Raw genomic sequence first — 18320 nt, 5'->3', positions numbered from 1 at the left:
GGCTACGACGTTTTTCCTCTCGAATGCGGCGCAGACCAGCAGCGGCGAGCCGCGGGTGGCGGTGGCGGAGTCTGCGCGCGCGCCGGCGCCAGCCTGTCTGCCGCGCCTACTACGCCACTCCTCCCGAACGCGCAGACCAGCAGTGGCGAACCGCGCGCGTCGGTGTCGGAGAGCGCGTGAGATGCCACCTCCGGTGACCCAGCTTTGGGACATCCATATTTTACAGCGCATGACAACACAGTAAGGAACACAAGACAGTCAGTCAGCGCTCCCGGTGTCTTGTGTTCCTTACTGTGTTGTCGTCTTGCGCTGTAAAATATGGAAGCTAGGAACCAACTCGCCCAACATATTACCTTGTGTGACATCACTAATCCTCGCGCATGCGCAGCACGGCTCATGACCCTCCACGCGAAATCGGCTCGGGTTAGGCAAGTGTAGCTAAGGCTAGAAAACGAGCACGGTGCGGTAGTCGCGGACGAGCCACAAACACACGTCACTGAAGAGCACCGCGTGAACACGTGTAGCCGCAGCGTTTTTCTATAGGCCTGACTGGCTGCCCAGGCGGCGCTGCGAAAACAGTGCTAAAAAGCGCCCCCTACGATAAGTTCTTTGGTCTCGAGTAGTCAGACTGGCGGCCGCATGCAGCACTAAGCTCAGATGCGCAATGGAGCCGCCGCTGTCGGTTGTGCTGCGCTTTGGATCTCGGCCAATTTCTGGCGTGGCTGAGTTCTACAAGCCAAGCAATCTGCGTAAACGCAAGAAGCTCGTCAACGTCAAGTATCTTTACGACGTGCAGGAGATTGCAGGAACCATTTCGGCGCGCTGCAACTCGCAAGTGCAGCGAATCTCGTACGACGTTGAACTCGAGTTAAGTTTTACGAGGCATGCTCGCGCGAATAACGACAGTGCATAAACGAAAAGATTGCTGTTAAGAAAGCCGAAATGATTTGCATTACACGACGAAACAGAATCAAGAAAGGTCCAGTGACGACGGCTAGCCGTCGGCGGCCCGAATGAGCGCATTCGCGCCGTGTGCCGTTTTCTGCCGCATTCAGTCGCAAACACACTTTTTCCCCATGCACGGTCGTAATTTTCAACATTTGCTTCTAGGGAATTCGTCAAATTCTGTCAGCGTGCGGTGGCGGTCGAGAAGCGACAGCGCGCAATGTTTACAGCCGGCCGCTGGAAGCAGCCGGCTGTAAGCTGCCGGAAAAATCGTAGGCACATACGCAGCGTGAATCATGGCATCGTTTTTCTCGTTTCGCACGAAATGCCGGCTGCATATCCTAGTGATCGCCGTCGGCAGCCACGGCGTGCCGTCTAGACTGCACACAGGGAATATATACATATATAAACGCGTGCACGCGCGTACGAAAAGTAATCAGCACGTTACGTTGCAAACCACGTTTTGCTCGCGTACTCACTTCACGCGTTGGACGGCACGTATCCAGCGGTTCCGTCGCTCCACTTCGTACGGCTTTCAGGGGAACCAGTAAAACCGCACATTAGGATCCTTACCCCCATGTTCGAGGCAATTAACCACGCAACAATAACGGCGGCGACCGCGCTTCGGGACCGCGCGCTGCTCAGAGCCGTCGCCCGGACGACCTGCTTTCGGCACGGTTTGTTGAAGCAGGGATCGCTCGTCAAACATGTCAGACTCTGCAGGCATAGCGGAAAAGTTCCTGCGTACGTTTTAAGCACTTTTTCAGCCTGAAAACTAGGCGCAAAATTAAGTAAAACGCTCAAAGCAACTGAGAACTGCGTAACTCGCCGGTCGGCGTCCATTTTTGACTACCCAAGCAACTTCGGCGCACGCCATCAGGCTCCACCACAGTACTCAAAACTCCAGTGCGTCAGCCCTATATCTGCCTCCCCGTGTACTACATGTAATTACTTAGTTTCCTGAAGGGTTACTTCATTTGTAGCTGCATCGTGAGAAGGCTAGGCGATGAACGGTATATATGTTCCCATTTCCAGAGTGATAACCCATTGCACAAGTAGCTTCAGGCGATGATTTCGTGCGGTATACAGTTTTGGTCGATCTAAATAACCTTCGACGACGCTAAGAAGTTTATTTACGGAATTACAACTGGAAGACAAGAAATCTTGCAAATGATTCTTTCGGTTTACGATCGCTTCTGCGCGGCAGAATCCCAAGAAGAGGCCACTTTCTCTCCTCGCTCGCGGCCCCGTACCGTCTCCGGGAAAGGGCCGTGCTCCCAAGCATTGCAGAAACTGTTTCTCTTCCCCCCCCCTCTACCTTCCCTCCTACCTCACCTCCCCCTCGGGTTCTCTGCGCCCAAAAGGGCAGCGCTAGTGTGGCCCTCCCCAAGGCCACCCAGATACCGGGTAGAGAGGCGCCAGCGGCGCTTTTGCATGCCCCTTCCACCCTCCCACCCCCGCAACAGCGCGAAGCGGGCATGCCGAGCGACAAGTAATCTTGGAATGGAACAACAGCCAAGGAAGAGAGCCGGGACACGCAAGGCTTGCGTTACAGAAGCGGAGTATCGCGCAAAACAACGCGCCTTCATCCACCCGTCGCACTTGTAGTAAACATACATGGCGAACGCTTCGTACAACCGTATGAAGTGCACAGAAAGCATAGAGCGCCTCGTAAAACTTACCTGCCTATCATCCTTCCTCTGGCCATCAATTGCGCAGAGTGAACACGCCGCCCAGACAATCACACTCGGTTCCTGCGTAAAAGTCGTCATGTAATGCAGTAACCTAGCTGTGTAATTCAGAAATATCCTAGAACTTACCAAAGTCAGGCATCCACTGTGCACTCTTCAGCATTACAGTCCACGATGCACTGTACATTCGGCGACAGTTTTGTCAAAAGGCTGCTGTACGTCCGCACTCGCCGTCAGTACACTAGGACGTAGATCGTCTTGGAAGGTACAGTTGATATTGAATCACACAATCAACGTGCATAATCGATAAACGTGGTAACGAAGCGTTGTAGAACACACCACAGCACGTACACACAAATAGCGCCCGCCGCGCACCCGCCAAGCAACAAAAGCCTACACGTAATAGAAGGCTTGTTGCAGCTGCTTGTTTACACTGAGAGAACAGCATAGGTGGCTGTGTAGTGTTACTATACATAAAAAATATAGTGTATTTATGCCTTTGCACACTCGTCTATGCATGTTGGCAATGTCGTATGGCTGTTATTTTGTTACGAAACTATACATTTTGTTTTTGGCAAATGAGAGAAGTTAGAAATAGACAGTCTTCAAACTCGCATCCCAGGCGTCGGTCACCTCTAAGTCTTACTTCTGATCCCAAAGGCAAGGCTTTTTTGTGTTTCACGTTACTGCCCTTTTCCGTGGATAGAAAAAGGTAGGCATTCTCATGGGAGGAGGAAATAGGGTAGGTGTTATAGGCGACACCCAACGTTGCACACAGAGGAGGTAAATGGGACAAAGAAGGAGCGAAAGGAGAGAGGAGTTGACGATGTGGATATTTCAGGGACCGTAGCCGTTTCGAACGAAACAGAGCCGTGTGAGTGTGAAGAGGACATTGCGAGTGGGGGTGGGGTGGGAGGAGCATGTGCGCGACATTTCGCCCACTCGAACTTCTGTGTCGCCTGCTTCTGATGAGCATTGCAACAGCGGGAAGACATAGAGACAGTAGCTTGAAGTTAGGAAAAACGCTTGTCCGCGTATCTTTGCAGCCAAAATTACCAAGAACATTTTGTCTTGGACATACATGTAAGTACCCCATGAATACTAACCATGCATAGTCACTCCCCAATTTTTGCATTGATCACTCCCCAATTTTTGTAACAACATTAACGAACTTATTTTTTCTGTACGTGGGCGAATATCCACAGTTCGGCTTCCAGTCTTTCTCCACCCCAAAATCCTTCGCGACGCCGTGTGGGTCATCGCCACCCTCCTCCCCTAATTTCTATCGGACAAACGGGCAACACGGGCTTCTGAACGAGTGTTCATAGTGTTACTTCACGGCACTTGTACATATTTGCTTATGCGATCAACGCATGACACAGGTTGAAAGCGCAAAAGACGAAGACAGAGAAGAGGCTTGACACACACGAGCGCTGTGTTTTTTATAAAAAAAAACGCATGTTTTTTTTTTTAAATAAGAAAATGTTTACTTCTATTTATACAGCAGGTAAAACAACGAACTTTACTGCTGTGGTCAGCAATTTTTCGATCGCCTTTCGGACAGTGTTTAGAACATTTAATGTACTTTGCTAACTTTCATTTGTTTCACGCGGTGTGAGATATATGTAAAATATCTACGCATTCTGAAACATGATTTTGTGTACATTGAAAAACAAATTGTTTATTGCGTGTATTACTGAAAGACAAAAAGGCGCACGTATGGATTGTGATAAAGATATTTTGCGGTGGCAATTAAGGCTCTTTAACTTCTTTGTTTTGATACGTTTTGGCATTAGGAACGGCAACTAAAAGTCTCAGTACTTCAGTCACCAGAAATTAAAATGCACATGGTCATTTCACTCTCTGATGTACACTTAAATGTTAAATGACATTAGGCATGGCTGTGTAATGACTCATTAGGAACGCACTAAGTCGACATTAGGTACTCGACATTTATATATATATATATATATATATATATATATATATATATATATATATATATATATATATATATATATATAACTAAATGAAGGCAGGGCACGAGAGGTCCGGGTATTTTCTATATTGAATGAAGTTGCAGGTAGCACGTTTTGAAAAGGAGAAACTGCCTTTACTAACGTTTCGGCCGTGGCACGGCCTTCGTCAGAGTATATATATATATATATATATAACCGCGTGCTTCCCAAGTTCACAAAAATTATGATTTTTGTCGTAGTGCGTACCTTGCCAGTGTACATGTGTTAGTAGCCCCAAGAGTGTTTATAACGGGCTCTAGAAATGCCGCTCTTCCACCTTTCGCTGTGACTGTGCTGCGCTTTCCGCGCAGGCCTGGCGTTTTTTTTTCTTTGACATCTAATGGTGTTCTTTTTGCTGACGCATTTCCGTGACGGAAATACGTCATGAGAGTCTTGGTGAACCCCGGCCTAATAAACCTGCGTGATATAAGAAGAGTCAGACAAGGAGATACAATATACCCAATGTTATTCATTGTGCGCTTCAAGGAAGTGTTTAAACAGGTAAACTGGGAAAATGCAGGAACCTGTGTCAGCAACGCAAGACTTGCAGATGACATAGTAATATTCAGTAACGATGGCAACGAATTGCAATAAAATGATTGAGTAAATAAACCGAGAAAAATAATAGAGTAGGCCTAAAATCAGTATGCTGAATAGCCTGGTGAAAGAGAAATATCGGGGGGGGGGCTTATGATAGGTGGGCAGCTGAGATTAAGAAGTTAGCGGGGATAACGGGGCCGCAGCAAGCACATGTTGATTGGCGAAACATGGCCAGCCCTTGGTCCTGCAGTGGGCGTAGTCAGGTTGATGATGATGATGATGACGATGAAGTGCAGATGCGCGGCCAAGTGTGGGAGCGCACATCAGTGTGACTAGTATTTACCGATAGCTCACTCCCGCCCCTAGACTTAAGTGTATGAAACTTCGCTCGGGTATGCGTTTCAGTTGTCTAAATACGATACAGGAAAAATTGGTTGGTCATTCTGAACAGGAGCCGAGAAATGACGTAATGCCATATCTGATCATATATATGATCATATATCATATATGATCATATATGTGATCGTATATATGATCACAGGGAAAGCCATTTTTTGGGAAAGTGCACATCACAAGAATGTTTCTGGAGACGCAGCTGCGCTGCCGACGAGAACGGACGCGTTTCGACAGCTCCGTGAATATCGGCTAATCGCACCGGCTCGCGCGACCACCACCACACCGGCGTTCCCGCATTGTCTGCGCCCTGGCTCAACGTTGCAACGACTAGCTGTCTGGCCCCATCGGTTAAGGACAGACCTGCCGGACGCCCTGGACGAGGCCGTGGGGTCGCCCCCTGGCTCTCTTCTCCCGGACACCATCGACGACCTGGACTAACCACCCTTGGCGCCGTTCGCTTCAACGTTGTGCGCGGGACGCTCGCCAAGACAGCCCCGGCGTCTCGCCGGTTGCATCGGGCGGCAGCAACGCGCCCGCGTTCTTCATGTGAATCAGTATCGACGCCTGCAGCGGAGCCTATAATGCAGCCATCACAACCAGCCTCCGCTCCGAAACGCAGTGCGAAACGTATGGCTGACTCACAAATGGATGCAGATGGTTTGTCTGCTTCGGAAACGCCGGCCAGCAAGCGGGAATGTCCCTCTCCGGCAGCTTCTGCATCGCCCGGCTCCGAGTCCAAGTACAAGGTCGTGGTAAAACCACGTGAGTGCTTCGACGTATCAAAATTATCAAATCGCCTCCTTCAGTCAGCTTTCGACGCCTGCCTAAAAACCACTGCGTTTCAAGGTTTCTCCATTCACCATCCAACCAACAGCATATCTGTATGGGTGCGTTCGCTAGCGGATGTCGACCGCCTCACAGAACTGCGAACTCTGCCAGCCACAGCTGATTTTACCGTGCAAGTGCAAGCGTACTTGAGTTCCGGCTCGGACTTGCGTCGGTATGTGGTCTCTGGTGTTGACCCAGGAGAGTCACGGGAGAGCCTTGTCGATGCTTTGACCTGCTCCACACACAAGGTTGTCACAGCTCGTTATATGGGCCGCGGACGCACGTGCCTGGTCACTCTCCAAGGTCCTCGGATGCCGCCGAGCCGCATTACGTACTATGGATGCATCCTGCAGTTTCATGTGTACAAGCCCGGTGTGGTACACTGCTACCGGCGTTTTCGTACCGGTCACATGCGAGCTTCTTGTCCACAATCCACAGACGCCTCCATGGAGTCAGCCGAGACGCCCACGTACAAATGCGGGCTCTGTCAAACGGATGATCATGATATAACGTCCAAAGACTGTCCAGTTAAACAGAGGGCTATCAAAGCTCGCCGCCAACGCAGGCGCCGCGAGCGTTCAGCGACACAAGAAGAAAGGGATGCTGACATTCCGACGAGCAATCGGATTGAACTGTTGTCCCCTTCCGAAGAGGACACACTAGCATTGGAACAACCTGACAATACTTACTTCGGTGGCCCCGCGTATAGCACTGTCCTCAAGCGAGGCAAAAAACGTGCTCAGCAGGCTACGAGCACGCCGGAATTGACTGATACGACGGCGGACGATCTGGTGAAGCTTGACCAGCAGATAACGCAGCTCCAAATGGAAGTCAAGCGCCTCACCCAACGCCGCGTCATTCTCGCTCGACCCGCTGGCCCAACTACGACACGTGAAAAAGACGCGCCGTGTGCTGCGTCTGTACCTGAATCACCCTGCACAAGCGCGTCACCACAAGCCAAGCTCACCCCGGCGGAGCTCCTCCACTTTGTGGCCCGGCAACTACAAGAGCTGTCAAATGTGTTGCTGGCCAACCTCCCACCGGCTACAATGACTGCTCCTTCGAAAGGAAAGCGACACCACTGTGTTCTGCAGTGGAACTGCCGAGGACTTGCCAATAAAGTGGGAGAGATTCGCCATCACCTTGCACTGGGGAAGCTCCCCGCTTGGTGCCTGCTCCTACAGGAAACGAACTCGCTTCCGCGCGTTCCCGGATTCACTGGGTATGCTTCTCCAACCATCCCTGATCGACGCTGCACCAATGCGTTGGGACCTCCAGGCAAGGCGGCAGTGTATGTCGCGACTTCATATCCTCAGACGCAAGTTCCCCTGCTGTCGTGGTGTAACGAGTGGCAAGAAGTGGTGGCAATGCTCGTTAGACTCCCGCGCACTGACGTGATTGTGGTTTCAGTTTACGTGCGTCCGTATAGTGGCAGCGCTCCTCGGTTGCGTATCGGGTGGCTCGCTCATCTGCGTCGAACTCATCCTGGGTGCCCAGTGCTAGTCGGGGGAGACTTCAATGCACCTCATCAGTCATGGGGCTACCCTACTTCCAGTGCGAGAGGCAGCATTGTGCTAGACACATTTACAGACGCGCACTTTGTCCTTTTGAATGCCCCGGCCACATCTACACGTCGGTGGGATCATTCCAGTGCTCCACCGTATGCGCCCGATCTCTCGTGGTGGTTGGGCATGTGTGCCGTTTCCTGGGACCGAGAACCAGACTGTTGGGGGAGTGATCACCACCCGCTGATAATTGGTTTGGCAGCGAATAGCCAGCGCCGCCTCCGCCGCCGATGCTACATAACCGACTGGGACTTATTCCGCAAGGAACTCGATGCCTTGATTGCAACCCCATCGTCTGACCCGTTGCAGGTGTTAAGCACAGCTGTACAAGCCGCCACGCAGTCCAGCTGGGTGGAGGAGAACAGAACACCTCCGAATTTACATCTGTTGCGTTTGTGGGCAGCACGCCGTCGGGCAGAACTAGCCTTAAACCAAGATCCGGCCGCCGCTGAGCTTCGTGATAACCTCAACAGACTCACCGCAGCAGCGCGTCGCTGCGAAAAGCGACTCTCCCGGGAACGGTGGATGGACTGGTGTGCGTCCCTCGGCCCTTGTCTTCATCCGCATCGATCTGGCGAACGTTCCGAAGCATGGAATTAGGCGCTCGCATGCCGGACCCAGCGGCCAGTGCGTGTCTATCTTCTAGATGCACGCCAAGACAGTTCGCTCCAGAAGTAGCTAAGGCTTTCTTCCCAGCGTACGACCAGGCCCCACCACGATTCGACTGTCCGTATAACCTGCCTCCGGAGGTTGGTGTGACTCCAAGCCAGTCAGACATCGAAGGCATGCAAGCGCCGTACACGATGGCGGAGGTGCAGGCAGCAATTGACCAAGCAAAAGTACGCAAGGCGCCTGGACCAGATTGGATCTCTTATGAAGTGTTCAAAAACACCGATGGCGCTGCCCTACAGTGGCTGCTGGACACGCTTAACGTAATTTGGACGAGTGGAGAGCTGCCTGAATCATGGAAGCATGCCGAAGTGGTGCCGATACCAAAGCCAGGAAAGCACCCGGGCAACCTCTCTAATCTTCGGCCGATTGCTCTTACGTGTACGTTGTGCAAGCTTCTTGAACGCATGTTGGCGTCGCGTATCTCCTGGTGGCTGGAAAAGCACGCCTGGTACCATCCGGCCCAGATTGGTTTTCGACTGCATTTGGGCACGGAAGATGGCCTGGATCATATGACGTCAATGGTGCTCGTGGGAGGGAGAACAAGCAGCATTCGAACCCTTCTCGCAATGGACGTTCATAAGGCCTACGACAACGTCAGCCACTCTGCCATCATTCGCGTAATGCAATGGCTTCAACTTCCGCCTCGTGTGTGCGACTTCGTGGTGTCTTTTCTGGCACACCGTACCTTCTGCATCCGAGTCGGCAAGGAAAGAACCGGCCACTTTGTCACGAAAAGGGGTGTGCCGCAGGGCTCGGTGCTGGCTCCGATACTCTTTAATATTGCCCTATTGCCCCTCGCGTGGCAACTAGCAAGCATTCCAGATGCCTTCTTCCTCCTGTATGCGGACGATTTGACTGTGTGGACACTACATCCAGACCTGCAACGCCAGCAGCATGCACTCCAGAGTGCTCTGGACAAGGCCTCGGACTGGTGTGCGCGCATAGGACTCACACTATCGGCCACGAAGACGGCATTCATGTCTATCACCAACAGACGAGGTCGCCGTCGCCTTCTGCAGACGCCTATTTGTTTGAGCCTAAATGGCCAAGCCCTCAGCACTGTATCCACTATCCGTGTGCTCGGAGTCGAACTGGACGCATCTGGCTCCGCGAGTGCATGGGTTCGCTCTGCTCGTCGAAAGAGTGCTAATACCCTCCATCTCATTCGACGTATTTCTAAAAAAACCGGAGGTGCTTGCTCTCGAATGGCCCGTGTTTTAGTGCGGTCGATCCTGCAACCTCGGCTTGTTTATCAAGCTCAGTATCAACGCCTCACATTGAGAGATTGGGACTTGCTCGAAACCGCCAACCGAGATGCCATGAGGGCGATCACATGCCTTCCTCGGATAACACCTATCGCGACCCTCCAGGCGGAAGCGCAGCTCAATACCATCGACGAAATCGTACACCAGCGTCGAATGGCTCGCCACCTAAAAAGTCAAGCTGTTCCTGCGGCGGCGGCTCTAGCTCACTACTATAATTCAACGCTGCCACAGCCTGCTGCACCCTTGCCAGAAATTCCACCATGGCTCAAGGCACAGGCCAGCGACAACCGACCACTGACTCGCCTGCGACAATCCAACCGACAAGTGGAACAGGAAGCCGTCGTCACTACCATCGACGACTCACTAGCGGTATACGTAGATGCAGCTATCGATAGCTGCGTTTTGCACACCAGCCTCGTATGCCCCACGCTACCTGAAACGGAACATACATGCTCCTATGTTACACAGGCACCATTCCCATCAGTGTTGGCGGAGCTCGCAGCTATACGGGACGGCTTAACATTCATGATACGCAAGGTGGATTGCTTGTCACCCAATAGGCTGCTTGTCTATACGGACTCCACGCAGGCAGTTCGAGAGTTGCGAAAAGTGATCAGCTCCCTCGATATAGCTTCCGATGTGCACCGACTAATTTACTCGTGCGCCTGCCCTGTCCGCGTATTGTGGACCCGTCGGTCTACACTGGCTCAAATGGCCGCAGATGCCGCTTGCCATCCAGCGGAAGTTCAACACCCGCTGCCTCTACTTCGTTTGTCCCCAAAGGACAGCTTGCTCCTGCACAAAGAAACCGTCCGGCGCTCCACGCGTGCACTCATTCCTCCGCGTAGATCGGACCTTCCCGGCGGCTTAACTCGCCGAGAGGAGGTTGCGCTCAGGAGGATTCGTGTGGGCGCCGCGTTGACACCTGCCATCCGGGCTGCATGGACATCCGGTGCACAGCCTCCCCCAACGACGTGCCCCTTCTGCGTTGCTCCAGCCACAGAGGCAACGATCGATCACCTACTTGGGACCTGTCCGGGCCTTCACAAGGCTCGCACCCGCCACCTACGAGGCCTTGACTACCGCCCCGGTCGACCACCCGACTTAACGCGCTGGACGCACGGGCCTTTGCATCGACAGCTCCTGACCCTTATCAGCGAAACTGAACTCTTTCTTTTTATTTAACTTATGCCGTAGGGCATACTGGCGCCAATAAAAAAAAAGAATGTTTCTGGTATGTTTGTTTGTGCAGAGATCTCCCACATATTCCAGAGATCTCCCACAGGAATCTTTTTTTGCGATGTTCTGAGAAGATGTGTGGGTGGTTGGGTTTTTGTCTTGTCCTTATGAAATGGGGTTTATTGGCGACGAGTAGTACTTGAGAAGCAGGCTCACGGACGCTGAAGGCGGGCGGCGAAAACCAACACAAGAATCACAGTCCAAACGCCAACAGCTCGCGCTCGGCCCTTTCAGCTAAGGCCGCGGCACACTGCCGCATATGATCTTTTTCTTCCCTACAATTACCCCGGCAACAAAGAGGAGCCACCCTGGCGAGTCAAGGTGACGAGAGGAGGAGCGGGTCGTGATATGGCTTGAGGCGACTCGCGTGGACAGTCTCGCGACGAAAGCGGCGCCTGTCTGTAGATGGGTTGACCGGCTCGATGACGTACGTCACATAAGATCGACGTTCCACGACGCGATAAGGACCGTGATACTTGGGGGCAAACTTAGACGACAGGCCAGGGGAGCGAAAGGGCAGTCGAAGCTAGACGAGCGAGCCTACGGCGAAAGTCTCGACTTGCTGGTCGCGGTCATGGCGTTCTTTGTCTTGGGCTTGCTTGTCCGAGGTGAATGAGCGGGCCTACTGACGACACTCTTCGGCGTCCTGTAGAATTTCAGAAACAGGGCTGAATTCGGAGGCGTCCGGGCGATACGGCAAAATAGTGTCAAGAGTGGCGCATGGTTCACGACCATACAAAAGAAAAAAAAGGCGAGAAGCGTGTGGTTGACTGCGTGGCGGTATTATATGCATAGGTCACAAATGGGAGAACGACGTCCCAGTTAGATTGATCAGAATTGACATACATCGCGAGCATGTCTCTCAGCGTTCAATTGAAGCACTCACACCATTGGTCTGCAGGTGGTAGGCTGTAGAGGTGCGGTGAACCGTGCGGCAAGCGCAAAGGAGTTCTTCAAGAACTTCGGATAAAAACACACGCCCTCTATCGCTGAGTACTTCGCGTGGTGCACCGTGACGGAGAATGAAGCGACGTAAGACAAAATTGGCGACGTCACGAGCAGTAGCAGAACGTAGCGGAGCTGTTTCAGCGTATCTAGTGAGATGGTCGATGGCGACAATCACCCATCGATTGCCAGCGGCAGTGTACGGAAGGGGCCCATACAGATCAATGCCAACACGGTGGAAAGGGCATGCAGGACACGGTAGAGGCTGCAGTAATCCAGGTGAATGGGCAAATGTCTTCCGTCTTTGGCATAATCGACACGACTGAATGTATTTCTGGACGAAGGTGTACATGCCACGCCAGTAGTAACGATGGCGGAGCCGGTGATACGTTTTCAACACGCCAGCGTGAGCATGTTGCGGGTCGGCATGAAAATATGCACATACGTTGGATCGCATGTGGCTTGGTATAACCAAGAGCCATTTACGACCATCCGCTTCGTAGTTTCTGCGGTATAACAGCGCGTCCCGTATCTCAAAATGTGTGGCTTGGCGGCGAAGGGCATGCAGACGCCGAAGTGTCGGAAAAGATGTTAAGTAGCGAGGCAATCCATGGGTCTTTTCGCTGCTCAAGTGACATGTTCGTCACAGAAATGGCAGCGATGGAAAAGTCTGAGTGCGTGTCTGTGCTGGATCTCACTGGTGATCGGGACAGTGCGTCCGCGTCACAATGTTTTCGTCCTGAGCAGTAGATTGCGCGAATGTCAAATTCTTGTAGGCGAAGAGCGCAACGTCCAAGGCGACCTGAAGGATCCTTTAGCGAAGCCAACCAACAAAGTGCGTGATGGTCGGTTACGACGTCGAAACTCTATCCGTACAAGTATGGACGAAACTTGCTTAACGCCTACACAATTGCGATGCACTGTTTTTCGGTGACTGAGTAGTTAACTTTCGCTTTTGTGAGTGCGCGGCTAGCATATGCGACGACGTACTCTGGAATGCCGGGCTTACGTTGCGCTAGTAGCGCGCCAAGACCAGCGCCACTAGCGTCTGTGTGCGCTTCAGTCGGAGCAGCTGGGTCATAATTGCGCAGAATGGGTGGTTACGTAAGCAGGCGGCGCAGTGTACGGAAGTCTTCGTCACATGCTGTGCTCCAGTTAGAAAGAATAGCGGGTTCAGTCAGTTGTTGCGTAAGTGGTGCTATTATCGATGCAAAGTTACGGACGAAACAACGAAAATATGAGCACAAGCCGATGAAGCTCCGAAGTTCTTTGAGTGACGTCGGCTTCGGAAACTCGGCTACCGCACGAGGTTTGTCCGGGTCCGGCAGAATTCCATTCTTTGACACAACATGGCCAGGTATAGTGAGTTGGCGAGCCCCGAAGCGGCACTTCTTCAAACTAAGCTGAAGGTTTGCCTTAATAAGGCACTGAAGAATGTTGCGCAAACGGTCGATGTGTGCAGGAAAATCTGGGGAAAAGACCACATCATCAAGGTAACATAAGCATATCTGCCAATTTAGGCCGCGTAAAATGCTGTCTATCATCCGTTCAAAAGTTTCAGGCGCATTGCACATACCGAATGGCATTACCGTGAATTCGTATAGGCCGTCTGGCGTAACCAACGCTGTGTTGGGTCGGTTGCCCTCTGCCATCGGGACCTGCCAGTAACCCGAGCGTAAGTCAAGTGAAGAAAGGAATTCGGTACCCTGTAGGCAATCGATGGCGCCGTCGATGCGGGGAAGAGGGTAGAGATCTTTCCACGTAATTTTGTTCAGTCGTCCGTAGTCCACACAAAACCTAATCGAACCATCCTTTTTCCTAACTAGTACAACAGGGGAAGACCAGGGGCTGGAAGAAGGCGTTATGACACCGCGCTGAAGCATGTGATCGACTTGCTCCGCAATTATAGTACGTTCCTTCGGTGATACTCGGAAGGGCCGTTGACGCAAAGGAGGGTGAGTTCCAGTGTGGATTGTATGAGCAACTGTGTTCGTTTGATTCAGTGCCTTCTGCGGAAGGTCGACTGAATCTCGAAATTCATGCAGACGGTTGATAAGCTGCTCCCGTTGATCCGAGGGAAGCTTGCTGTCGATGAAGCGGTTGAATATATCCGAGGAGATGTCATCCGGCGTAAAACGAGGTGTGACAGCGTTCAATTGAAGTTATTGGCCAGTTTCGTGGGATTCAATGGACACTATAGAATTGTCGTCTACAGGGTGAACGTGGCCAAGCATCTCGTGAGTATGTAAGGTGAGAGGGCATAAGCTGGGGTTGCAAACGACAATTCCAGTCGCATCTTGGTGAGGCGGCAGAAGAGCAAATGGCACAGACATACCGTGGTGGCGACTGAAAACGTCAGATGGCGTGAACACAACGGTGCAGCCAGAAAATTCAGTGCGATAGCCTGGGACAATGACGGCACTAAGAGGAGGAACGTCAGTGTCGGTGGCAACACGGAGCTTGCCAACGTTAGGTCGTTTGGTGTCAGTGGACGGGGCATCGGAAAAGACCGGATGTTCCACCTGAGCGCGAGCGCAGTCAATGACGGCGTGGTGGCGCGACAAGAAATCCCATCCTAGTAGCACGTCGTGAGAACACGTGGCCAACACGAGAAACTGTCATACAATACGTCCTGAATGATGGCTCTGGCCGTACATGCTCCAACCGGTCGAACTTGTTGCGCACTCGCTGTACTCAGCGAAAACTCGGAAGGCGGCGTCGTTATTTTTCGTATATAGCGGGACAGTTTTCGGCTCATCACAAATATGGCAGCACCGGTGTCAACAAGCGCAAGAGTTCGTAAACCTTCGACAAACACTTCCATAACATTGGCGGGGGACAGGCGAAGACTTGTACAATGTGACGACGAATCAGCTCGTGCCTCCGGAGCTGCGGCAGTCAGTTTTCCTTTTCAAGGAGCTCGGTGGGCGACGCAGTGGTGACAGAGAACGGCGTCATGGTGAGGAAACGACGGGGAGCGAATGATCGGTAGTCGTGAGCAGGTTGGCGGTCTCGGTCGGCTGGTAGCGGGTCACGTTCAGCTGGTAGTCGGTCACGTTGAGGGGGCAGTTCTCGTTGCTCGTCGTACGGGGCCCGGAAAGAGTAGTTGGAATATCTCGGTACAGCCGGGGTCGCTGCGAAGCGCCGGCAACAGAAGCGCGCGACATGGCCTGGGTACCCGCATGCGTAGCAGATTGCGCGATTGTCAAGTGTGCGCTAGGGGTTTCCGTTATAGCACTGCTGTCTACCAGGAAATGATGTCGTTGGCGCTCGCACAGGTGGGGCAGTCGACACAGGTAGAGGTCGCGGTGGAGTAGCAGCAACGGCCGCATAACTCAGTGACGCGGCGACAGGTGTTGGCTGAGAGGCGGACGGCAGTGCCTCAGAGGCCTGCTCCTGTATAGCCTGTCGGATGGCGGGCGCGACACGCTCAGTAGCGTGTTCCGTTGTTGGTAAGTGCGACAGGAACGACAGTTGTCTAGCCACTTCCTCGCGCACCTATCGTTTGATTTCTGACAGCAGCGTGTTGTGCTCACCACCGAGGGTCAACGCCGCGAGAGTGTTGTCTGTAGCCGCTGCTCGCCGTGCCAAGACCCGTTGTTTCCGCAGTTCGTCGAACTTCAGGCAGAGACTGGCGACTTCAGACACGGTCCGCGGGTCCTTGTCCAGCATCCTCTGAAAGGCGTCGTCGTCTATCCCCTTCAAGATGTGTTTGATCTTGTCTCCTTCACTCATCGAAGGGTTAAGGCGCTTGCACAAGTCCAGTACGTCTTCAATGTAACTTGTGCAGCCTTCACCCTGCAGCTGTGCACGACCTCGAGCATGGAGCTTCCGTACCTCGGGGCGACCGAACACATCGGCAATGTGCTGCTTAAAGGCACTCCAAGTGGCGAATTCCGACTGGTGGTTGTGAAACCAGAGGCTTGCGACCTCTTTCAAGTAGAAGGACACATATTGAAGTTTCGACGGATCGTCCCACTTGTTGCTCGCGCCCACCTTTTCGAATGTCGACAGCCAATCTTCGACGTCTTGTTCATCGGTGCCGTCAAAGAAAGGTAGATCGCGCAGGCGCAGCGCAGTGGGCACGATGACCATCACAGGTTGGGCCGTGCCTTGGTGGGTGGTTTCGTCGGCCATTTCTGGGGGAGCGGGCAGTCTCCTGTTTCGGAGTTCCAGGTTGAGTACCCAGCACCTCCACCACTCTGAAACGGGGTTTATTGACGACAAGTAGCACTTGAGAAGCAGGCTCACGGACGCTGAAGGCGGGCGGTGAAGACCAACACAAGTATCACTGTCCAAACGCCAACAGCTCGCGCTCGGCCCTTTCAGCTAAGGTCGTGGCCCACTGCCGCGTATGATCTTCTTCTTCCCTACACTTCGTCTTTTTTCTGCGCTAAGTAGATATGTCTCAGGTCAGTAATTGGCACAGACTAGCCTTACTCTTATCTCAAATATTGCTTCTCACCATTAAGTGAATCGAACCGATAATTAGGCTAGAGAAAGCATAGAGGACGTTAATTGTTGTCTTTAACTGTGGTGTACTAATTGCGACGAAAATTTCAATCAATCAAAGGATACGAAAAATCGAAGGTTGTGGACTCGGATCCCATCGACGAAAAAGGTTATTTTCCATGCACTTCATTTCCATTTATGTGACAGTTAGTACTCTACAGTTAATGCCCTCTACAATTTCTTCGGCCTAATTATTGGTTCGATTCATTTGGTTGTATTCAACATAAAAACGAGCCTTTCTAAAAAAATTGACTTCTTTCGTTCCTTCTCACCATGTTAAACATGTGCGCCTGGATGGAACAGCGGTTACGGTGCTCGGCTGCTGACCCGAAGGTCACGGGTTCGATCCCGGCCGCGGCGGTGGCATTTCGTTGGAGCCGTAATGTTAGAGGCCCATGTACTGTGCGATGTCAGTGCATGTTAAAGAACACCAGATGGTAAAAATGTCCGGAGCTCTCCACTACGGCGTACTTGATAACCATATCCTTTAAAAGGACTGAGCATTGGGCGAGTTGGTACTCCATTAGTACGAAAAACTGCGCAAAATAAAAACTGCGCTTGTGCCTGTTCATTTTGCGCAGTTTTTCGTAATAATCATATCGTGCTTTTGGGACGTATAAACCAAGATATTATGCTAAACGTGCACCCTAAACAGGCAATTCAATAAAGCATCTGTGTGAACTAATAATACGTAATGCTAAGGGAACAGAAGGCATATTTCTTTCATATTCGTAATATTTTTTGTATTGTACAAAATATGATAAAACGTCGTTAACCAATTTTCATCATTCCTGCTTGCCACGATTACATATTTTTGTCGCCTTTTCTTCGTTTTCCACTTTTCTACAGGCATTGCTGTTTTCCACTGAAGAGGAATTCCTTTGCTCTGGTGTCATAATAGCTCCCAAAAACGTATTAAGCACAGCGGACTGCGTGTACAAGTTCCAGTAAGTGTTTGTTCCCACCAAAACACTCTTTTCTTTCGTATCCATTGCGTGTATGTCAAATGAAGATGTCCTGCGTGATTTGCGAGACGAAACCGAGTGATCATTTTTTAGCCCGATGTACGTTAAACAGCTTTGCGTGTAGACGACAACGAACACGCAAACATAGGGCCAGCTCTCTTATTTTCAGACATGGCGCAGAATGGGAAGTATCACAGTCGCCGTCACTCACAGCGTAGTTTATCGGCAGTGATAATTGTAGTTTCAGCTTCTCGGGAGACCAGGCAGCGGGAGACGATGTCGCGTAGGCGACCGGCGCGGAACGCATCGAGCACACAGAGCCATTGTCTCGCAGCCTGGTCAGTCAGACGCTTTTCGGCTTCATCTTCTTAGGTGCACATCTTCTGTGGCAGAAACTACAAAAGGAACTAAGCAATTCACAAAAGAATTCCATCCGCCATGCTATAAAGAATCTCCGATAAACAACTAAGCTAGCATAGGGAAACCAAGCTCAAGTTTGGATGGATGGATGCTATGAGCGTCCCCTTTATAACGGGGCGGCGACAAGTGTGCCACCAGCCTCGACAAAAAAGAATCCCTTTTCTCTTCTTTTTCTTAGTGTTGGCCTGGTGTCCCTACTTCAATTAAATCTATGTTACTGCAGGGAAACAAAACCGTAAATTCTCAGCCCAGTTCTCTGCCCTTTACGGCACAATGTCCTGATTTTTTTCAATATTTATTTTTGCCCTCTCTCTCATTT

General features: G+C 51.7%; 1 protein-coding gene across 1 annotated transcript in view; it reads left to right on the top strand.

Annotated features, from left to right (window-relative positions):
* The window catches only part of LOC119399273 (phenoloxidase-activating factor 2), a 239389-nt gene that overhangs the window by 109379 nt on the left and 111690 nt on the right, over window positions 1-18320 (top strand). The window contains exon 4 of the mRNA XM_037666088.2: window positions 17466-17563. Coding sequence (XP_037522016.1) covers window positions 17466-17563 — 98 coding nt within the window. The remainder of the gene's footprint in view (window positions 1-17465; window positions 17564-18320) is intronic.

The sequence above is a fragment of the Rhipicephalus sanguineus genome, chromosome 7, assembly GCF_013339695.2.
Source record: "Rhipicephalus sanguineus isolate Rsan-2018 chromosome 7, BIME_Rsan_1.4, whole genome shotgun sequence".
In the NCBI taxonomy this organism is placed as follows: Eukaryota; Metazoa; Arthropoda; class Arachnida; order Ixodida; family Ixodidae; genus Rhipicephalus; species Rhipicephalus sanguineus.
This window is presented reverse-complemented; position numbering and strand designations above follow the sequence as displayed.